Genomic DNA, 10,000 nt, shown 5'->3' with positions numbered 1-10,000 from the left:
TATATATATATATATATATGTAAATATCACCCACGAATGGCATTTAATACCGAATTCTATCTTGGGAATATATATCCACTTGGAATTCATTTTATGGTAACAGCTTCTGGCCGGGTGGGGATTCGAACCACCACCTGTACGGCTGGAAACCATGCTGGCAGGGACCCTACCGACTGAGCTATCAAGAGAGACAAAAGTGTATGACAAGTCCCCCTACATATTCCTGTCGAATTCAGGAATCTGTTCATAGACTTGAAATAAACCCATCTCCACCATGATAGCTGAATCGTGAGTTTGCAACACGTGGTTATTTTAATGAAAAATCACGTGTGCTTGTGATATATGTTCATATATATATATATATATATATATATATATATATATATATATATATATATCTATATATATATATATCTATATATCTATATATATATATATATATATATATATATATATATATATATATATATATATATATATATATATATGAACATATATCACAAGCACACGTGATTTTAATTAATGTAAATATCACCCACGAAATGCATTTAATACCGAATTCTATCTTGGGAAATACATATCCACTTGGAATTCATTTTATGGTAACAGCTTCTGGCCGGGTGGTGAATTCCAAGTGGATATGTATTTCCCAAGATAGAATTCGGTATTAAATGCATTTCGTGGGTGATATTTACATATATATATATATATATCTATATATCTATATATATATATATGTATATATATATATATATATATATATATATATATATATATATATATATATATATATATATATATATATGTATCTTCCCGGTCAAGGCTACCACCATTGCCTCATGTATTGGAACGTAGTCTCTCCACGTCCCTAGGGTGATGGGGTGAGGGGTAGTCATACCTTCTCGGGAGGGGCTGTTTAGGCATGTGAGTGTGTGTGTGTGTGCGTATGTATGTGAATATTTAGTCGTCGTTTATGAAGGATCACGTACACTAGTTATAGTATATTTTTTCAATTGGGGGTTAGTTGAGATCTCTTTTCTTATGTAGCCTTCCAGTTTCTAAACGCAACCAGAGTCCATTGATATTTTCAAACTTGAAAAAAAAATCTTTCTCAAGAATAAGACATTACTATCATTATTATTATCTAAAAGAAGCTTTACCAGCCCAGAGGTGTAATACTTAAAAAGTAATTCCATTAATGAAAGATTCTTTATTGAAAATGCTGCTAATATATAATGCGAGATTAAAGTTATTGAGTTATCTTTTGCACATTGTAGGTAACCACATGGAACTGCTTGAATCATGTCGCAGTCGAACGGATGTATTCCTGAGAGAAAGACTTGGTAAGTTTACATTGATTACTGCTTTGCCTCAGGATATCAATTTAATAAAGAAAGTAATAGAAATATCTAAGTTATTTTGAGGCTGTTCTGGAATTGTTTTTAGTCATAATTTTTCAATTAATTTGTCGCTATCTACCGTTATATTCTTATAACAAAATTATCAAGTTTAAAGTAAATTGCTTCATTACTTATTAATTGGTAAAGTGAATTAAGTTGCCATGATAATTTTACAAATTATAGGGTTCAACCCAAGTAAAACGATTTTAAAAATAGGGACTGTAAACATATTTAGAAAATTAATATGACAATAAATTTTGAATTTCTTACACGGACATAACGAAGAATTTAAATCAAAGTTGTGGCCTAAGTTGTCCGTTTTGTTTGTGTTATTATTATTATTATTATTATTATTATTATTATTATTATTATTATTATTATTATTATTATTATTATTATTATTATTATTATTATCAATGGCCTCTCAGTACTAGCGGCGAACATCTACAATTTCCTGTTATTAATTTCTCTCCTTCTCTCTCTTCTAAGGGTTTCTACCAGCACGCACAGCACTAGGAATGATAGCCTGGTTCGGGTTTATTAATATTTACATGGTGCGGGTCAACCTGTCCGTTGCCATTGTAGCAATGGTGAAGAGGAATACCTCAGGCGGGGGTGAAGCCGCATGCCTCTCTCCAACTGAGGAGATTGGAGAAGTCTCGCCTTCTCCTCTGTACAATAGTTAGTCTCTTACACGAGTTTACTATTTTTGGTCTTATTTGATTCAACAGTTAATTCTTTCTACTACATAGTATGCAAAAAGAAGAAGTTATAATAATATTGATTTTGAAGAGTGGCGTTATCAAACAATCCAGTAATACTGAAACAAGTATGATGCAAGGATTGAGTATATATATATATATATATATATATATATATATATATATATATATATATATATATATATATATATTATATATATATATATATATATATATATATATATATATATATATATATATATATATATGTATATATACATATATAATTATATGTATAATATATATATATACACACACACACACACACACACATATATATATATATATATATATATATATATGTATACATTATATGTATACAAACACATATATATATATACATTCATATATATGCATATATATATACACACACACACATATATATATATATATATATATATATATATATATATATATATATATATATATAGATAGATAGATAGATAGATAGATAGATAGATATATATAATGCATGTATGTATGTATATACATATACTCTATATATATATATATATATATATATATATATATATATATATATATATATATATATATATAGATAGATATAGATATATGAATAAATTTATAGATACATGGTTATATGTCAATTATTCATGCTACTGTCTATCCTTTTCATCAGGCTCGTCCAAATTGTCCTTCATGGATGAAGATCTTAATCTTACCACGCCAAGTTCACTCCCAGGATACACAAATAATGAGGTTGAATTTCTAATTTTCTATGTTTATCGGTTATATTATATTACCCAATATTAGATGTGAAAGAAGCAAAATATTTTTTTTTTACGGAAATGCTTTTCCAGTGAATGATTGGCTGATATCTTCTGAACTAAGGAAATAATTTTGTTTACATTTATGCAAGGATTTTTTGTAGGATTTTGATTTAGCTTGTAAATGAGAACACAGATGGATTGGCAAAGAGAGTAAGATAGAAAAGTAATGTTCCAGAGGGAAACAGATAATGACATCAAGACAATAAAATCCTTAAAATGATGGATATATTTCAAAATTGATAGACAAGGACATTGAGGGGACGTATACTAAAATGACTATAAATAGCATTTTTAATATGGATAGACTTTGCATTTTACATGTCAGATTTTTGGGGTTGATTAAACTTTTAACTATTATATATATATATATATATATATATATATATATATATATATATATATATATATATATATATATATTTAAATATAAATATAAATATATATATAAATACAAATACAAATATAAATATATATATATATATATATATATATATATATATATATATATGTATATATATATATATATATATATATATATATATATATATATATATATATATATATATATATATATATATATATAAATATATACATATGTTTATATATACATTTTATATATATATATATATATATATATATATATATATATATATATATACTGTATGTATATATATATATATATATATATATATATATATATATATATATATATATATGTATACATATAGATATTCTATAGAAAATAACAATTCAAAAGTAATACCAAAAATAATTCACTCGAAATTCAAATAGGAACTAGACCTTACACTTATGACAAAATGACACTTCAAGTACAATACAATTACTTGTCTTACTGGAATTTAAATCATGAAAATATCTAATATTATCAATTAATGACACTTTAACACTTGAAAATAAAACATAATTACACCTTTACACATACAGTACGTAAATGTTACTCTTGTGTGCTTAGGGCTCACAGAAGGTTACAGAATGGTTAAGCAAAAGTAAATGCACTTCACTTTTTAACCAAATCACACAGGGCCAGTCACAAAAAGAAATTAATTTCACAATATAAACTGTACTTACAAATTCACTTCACTTCTTTCAATTCAAACGCCCCCCCCCCCCAAAAAAAAAAAAAAATAAAACAATGTTTTAACATGCATTACTTTATGCTTGAGAGTATGCACTTAGTGGCTGGATATATGCTGGTGAGAGGACTATCGGACGTACAGTATGTCTCTGTCGGAATGTCAGGCTGGGTCTCTTAAATACACAAATGAAATACTTGAATAAAATAATCTACTCTCATATAGACCAGCTTCGTAATATAACTCCCCCCAAAAAGATTATTTATTCCCGGTCTGAATCCACCGATTCAGCCCGAGATAAATAATCTGCAACCACGTTCTCTTTACCGGATATATTCTTTACATTAATACAATATGGTTGCAAACATAACGAACATCTAGTTAATCTTTGATAATCACTCTTCATTTTATTAACAAAAGTTAAAGGATTGTGACTTAAGTAAGCCGTAATTTCTTCATTCTGTGCTCTATTTACATAAACTTCAAACTTCTTTATCGCTGTGATTAGCGCTAATAGTTCCTTTTCAACTGTCGAGTACGCCCATCGATGGTTCTTTAGCGTCGACGACATGGAACAGACGAGGTGAAGAATTCCTTCCTTGCCTTCTTGCAATAGGATAGCCCCAATCCCATTGTCCGATTCCTTCATCTAGATAAGAAATTTCTTTTTGAATTCCGGTGCATGCAGTATCGGTTTTTATGTTAACATGGCCTTTGTCTTGTCTAAGGATTCCTGGCACTCACTGGTCCATACAAATTTTTTTTTCTTAGGGTTAATCAAGTCTTTCAAGGGTGTAATCATAGTAAAAAAAATAGGGCAAAGCAATCTGTAGAATCTTGCCATTCCTAAAAACTGTTGTAATTGCTTCCTTGTTGTGGGGGGTAAGCTTTACTTATTTCTTCGATGTTTCCCTCTTCCGACTTCAAATCCTAAATGCCAAACTATTGCCTTTCTTAATTCGCCCTTCTCCAGGCTAATCATCAGATGTGCTCCTTGCAGCTTTTGAAATACCTTCTCAAGGATTCAGAGATGTTCTTGCCAGGTCGATGAATATGTCACAGTATCTTTGAGATATACGCCTACTCCCTCAATCGATCCTATAAGGTTATCCATCACTCACTGGATGGTGGTAGGTGCATTCATTAGACCAAATGGCACGACTGTGTATTGATATAACCCAAAGGGATATATAAAAGCTGATAATAATTTTGCGTTGTCATCCAAAGGAATCTGATAGTAGCCTTTTAACAAATCGATCATAGAGACGAACCTCGCTTGTCCAATGTTGTCGAGTAGTTGGTCTATGAGTGACAATGGATAATTGTCTACCACACTGATTGAATTAAATTTTCGATATTCTGGACACATCCTGAAAGATCCGTCGGGTTTTTTTTTTTTTTCATGAGCAAGATTGGAGAAATGTAAGGGGTAGAGCTTTGTTAGGCTAATCTGTTTTGCAACAAATAGTCTACTTTTCTCATGACTTCTCGGTGATACAGCAACAGTCGATAGACACGTCGTTTGAATGGTCTTCGACAGCCAATGAATCTTTTAGTGCAAAATCCAAATGATATGTCACCAGTTCACATGGCAGTTTCAAACGGCAAATAGGGTAACTTCCTCACCTCCTATTCCCTTCAAAATGAAAGAATCTCCCGTGAGAGATTGCTCCACCATCGGGTGTATACCTTGCGTCACCTTACTATGATTACATCCCGTGTCGTGAAATATCTAGACCTGGATCAGCTCGCTCCTATCCAGAGCGGTTAACATACCTTCTTAGATATAAAGTTTAAAGGCATCCACGCTGTTTGGGTTGTCCTGTTCCTTGTGTAAACGTTAACTGGTTCATACTTCTCATAAACCTTTGCTTTATGATTTTTCGTCATCGTATTTTATGAAGTTGAAATACCCTTAAACACTTGCAGACGGCTTTCGGTTAGTTTGACAAACAATCCTTACTGATATGGACTTTTTTGCCACACTTATAACAGACGAAATCAATCTTCCGTACGTCTTTCCCAAGATCTGAAGGAAGATGATTCGATGATGGTTGTTGTGGTATTATCACATTCTGCTTTGAAATGGTACCAGGTATACTTTCGTTGTAACTATTGAACTTATTCCAATAGATATTAATGAACTTGTTTCCATGGTTTTGCGATACTTGACACTTGGCCGGAACGACGGTTGAAACTTTATACCCGAGGTGTGTTTATGACTGATATTATAATCTTCACTCAGTGAAGCAGCTCTATCAAGTTTTTTCACCTCGCTCTCTTTCAAGTACGTTCGAATATGTTCAAGGATTCCTCGTAAATATTAATCCAGCACTATCAATTCTTCTAAATCAGTCATCTCTCTTGCTTTGACAGGCTCTATCTATCTTTTAAAACATCGTCGTACTTTATGAGCGTAATCCAGGAAAGTCATTTTCTCGTCCTTCTGCAAATTTCGGAAACTTACATTAAAATATTCCGGTGTCCTCTGATACACTTGTAGCATGCTCCTCTTAATTTCTTCTTACTCCTTCCTCTTGTCCTGAGACAGGGCAAGATACGCACTGCGTCCTTTTTTAATTAGGTCACTCTGCAAAAACACAGGCCATTTATTTTCCAGCCATTCTATTGTTGCTGCAACCATTTCAAAATGATTGCAGAACTCGTTGGGAGCTTCTTCCATTAATTTGATGATTAACCTCTGTACATTCACCACATCAAACACAGGATCATGCATAGCAGGGGTTACACTTGTCTGAGTTGACAACAACCTTGTACGAGCATTCAACAGTTTTAATTCCCTTGCATATATTTCAATTTCTCTTGCCTCTTCTCTTTCTCTTTCTTCTCGTCTTACAATTTCTTTGGCCTCTTCTCTCTCCCTTTCTCCCATTTCCCTTGCATGTCTTGCAAGTTCTCTTGCCTCTTCTTTCTCATTTTCTTCCTATTCATCCCCTTCTGCCATCATATTCAACCTAATCAAATTCTCTTCCGCTGCCATTTGTCTAATCTCAGCTTTTACATTTATTTCCGCTTTCATTCCTTCAGTTTTTTGGTCATCTGGTACTTGCTTCTCCGCAAATTCTGCTTCAGCCTTCTCCAAAAGCTTGCTAGCTGCAGAAATATCTTCTTCTGGCAACTTTCCTGAGTTTATCAATGCTTCCAAGGATAGACGCTTGATTTGAGATTTAATCATTCCACTAGCTGGATGGTTATCACTTGCCATTAAAATAGAGAGTCACTGAGCTTTAGTTACATTAGCTTGTGACAATTCTTCAAAGAATCGGTTTTCCAAAAACTCCTTTACATTGAACTGCGCCATCTTGTACTTTACAAAAATTCATAGCTCTCCAAAAAAAATATATCCTAGCAATGCACGGAATCCTATCAACACTAAACTGGTCAAAACTTTAATCAAAACATGGCCCTGCTATCACCAATTTTTAAAACAGACTCATTCGATCCCAGGGTCTGAACACCATGAAATATATATTACGACTAGCGAATTACGTAAACTCCCGAGCTCCAAACTCACCTGCGTTATATTACATAAATCTAATACAATGAGAATACATCCGAGCTCTGAGAATTATACGCAACTACCAGATGATTATATACATGAACACTACATATTTAAAGGATCCTTTACTTAACACTCAAAATGAAAGTGGGTGATTACTTTACTTTTAACGGGAACTATTCTAAAACCAGCCCCCTACTTCGGTTCCAAGGCAGGGGTATGAGCATGTCACTGAATTAACTATCGGGGATTGAAATAATTCACACTTAACAGATATATGTATATATATATATATATATATATATATATATATATATATATATATATATATATATATGTATATATATACATATATATATATATATATATATATATATATATATATATATATATATATATATTTATATATATATATATTCTATAAAAAAATAACAATTAAGAACTAATATAAAAAATTGATAACTCAAAATTTAAATCTGAATTAGACCATAGACTTATGACAAAACGACACTCCAAGAACAATGCAATCACTTGTTTCACTAGATTTTGATTTATGAAAATATTCAATTTTGACAATTAATGAAGGAATGACACTTTAACAATATAGAAAATAAAACATGATTACACAGGAACATATACATAATCGATACTGTTACGTCATCTGGGCTCACACAAGTTTACAGAACGCTTAGGCAAAAATAAATGCACTTTAATTTTAAACCAAATTACACAGTCAAAAGTAAATGGATTTTCCAATATAAACTTCACATACAAATTCACTTCACTTCTTTAAAATTAAGTTAAAAAAATATCGTCAATGTTTTAACAGGCACTATTTTACGTTTGAGAGAAAGCACATAGTGGCTGGATAGATGCTGGTGAGAGGACTGCCGCATGAATGGTACTTTCGGAATATCAGGCTGGAACTCTTAAATGCACAAATGAAATAAGTGCATGAAGTAATTCACTCCTATGTAGATCAGCTTTGTAACAATATATATGTATGTATATATATATATATATATATATATATATATATATATATATGTATATATATACATTATTATGTATATATATATATATATATATATATATATATATATATATATATATATATATATATATATACATATATATATATATATATATATACAGTATTATGTATATATATATTTATATATATATATATATATATATATATATAAATATATATATATATATATACATATATATATGTGTGTATATATATATATATATGCATATATATGTATGTATATATATACATACATATATATACATATATATATATATATATATATATATATATATATATATATATATATATATATAAATATATATATATATATATATATATATATATATATATATATAGGATTGTTTAATATTTCTTGTTGTCTTTTATGTATGTCAACCAATATACAATTTTTGATATATCGATTTCCCTACTCAGATAATTTATTTTATTCACAGCTGCAAGCTTTATAATTTGTTTTTCTCTATTTCTAATTAAGGAAGGGGAATTTTTATGGGATGAAACCACACAAGGAATTATACATGGCTCTTTTATTTATGGCTACGCTCTAACACAGGTGAGATAACATTGTATTAAGTGAAGTTAAAGCAACTGTTTCATATCATTATTATTCTTGCCAATTGAAAATACCATTTCAAAGTCCCAATATATATTGATAGGGAAAAACACTTTCTCAGATTATTGGTGGTCGTATGGCAGAGATCTACGGAACAAAACTAGTTTATGGAATCTCAATTTTGTCTGGCGGACTTTCAGCTCTTCTTACACCATCGATGGCTAGACTGCACTATGGAGCACTAATCGCTTTGCGATTAACGCAGGGTATATTCCAGGTATCCCCCTTTTATTTGCATGGTTCTTCTCTTCATTAGAAGTGTTCCTCGCATTATGTTAAAGGAATCTTAGGAGACCAATATTATCTTAAAAAGGAAACAGTAATGATAATCCATAAGAGCTTAAAAAGGCTAAGTATGATTATATAATCATAATTGTTTGGTGATTAAGATAGGTTGATGAAGGTTCAGATGAATTTGATATCAAACGAGTTAAGGCTTTATAATAGGTATGTAGGGTAAGATGAAACTTTTCAAACTATAAGACTTAAATAGGAAAAAGTAAGGTCCATCTAAACAACCTGGAAACGTTTGCTTCAATCTGTATTTTTATTCCAGGGAGCAACCTGGCCTTCAATGCATGCATGCATATCAAGATGGATTCCGCCAATAGAAAGACCCAGATTCGTGGCTATTGTATACCTCGGTAAGAGCAATTGGTTTTCAAAGACGTAATACACAACATTTCTCTCTCTCTCTCTCTCTCTCTCTCTCTCTCTCTCTCTCTCTCTCTCTCTCTCTCTCTCTCTCTCTTTATATATGTATA

At 30.6% G+C, this 10,000-nt stretch overlaps 1 protein-coding gene across 1 annotated transcript in view; it reads left to right on the top strand.

Moving 5' to 3' along the window:
- LOC137648174 (sialin-like) overlaps nucleotides 1–10,000 on the top strand; it is a 45,187-nt gene that overhangs the window by 7,162 nt on the left and 28,025 nt on the right. The window contains exons 2-7 of the mRNA XM_068381101.1: nucleotides 1,278–1,343; nucleotides 1,890–2,081; nucleotides 2,802–2,881; nucleotides 9,099–9,176; nucleotides 9,298–9,453; nucleotides 9,793–9,880. Of these exons, the coding sequence (XP_068237202.1) occupies nucleotides 1,286–1,343; nucleotides 1,890–2,081; nucleotides 2,802–2,881; nucleotides 9,099–9,176; nucleotides 9,298–9,453; nucleotides 9,793–9,880 (652 nt within the window). The 5' untranslated portion in view covers nucleotides 1,278–1,285. The remainder of the gene's footprint in view (nucleotides 1–1,277; nucleotides 1,344–1,889; nucleotides 2,082–2,801; nucleotides 2,882–9,098; nucleotides 9,177–9,297; nucleotides 9,454–9,792; nucleotides 9,881–10,000) is intronic.

Source organism: Palaemon carinicauda, chromosome 10 (genome assembly GCF_036898095.1).
Source record: "Palaemon carinicauda isolate YSFRI2023 chromosome 10, ASM3689809v2, whole genome shotgun sequence".
NCBI classification, from domain to species: Eukaryota; Metazoa; Arthropoda; class Malacostraca; order Decapoda; family Palaemonidae; genus Palaemon; species Palaemon carinicauda.
The sequence above is the reverse complement of the archived record's forward strand: the minus strand, read 5'-3'. Positions and strand labels throughout refer to the sequence as shown.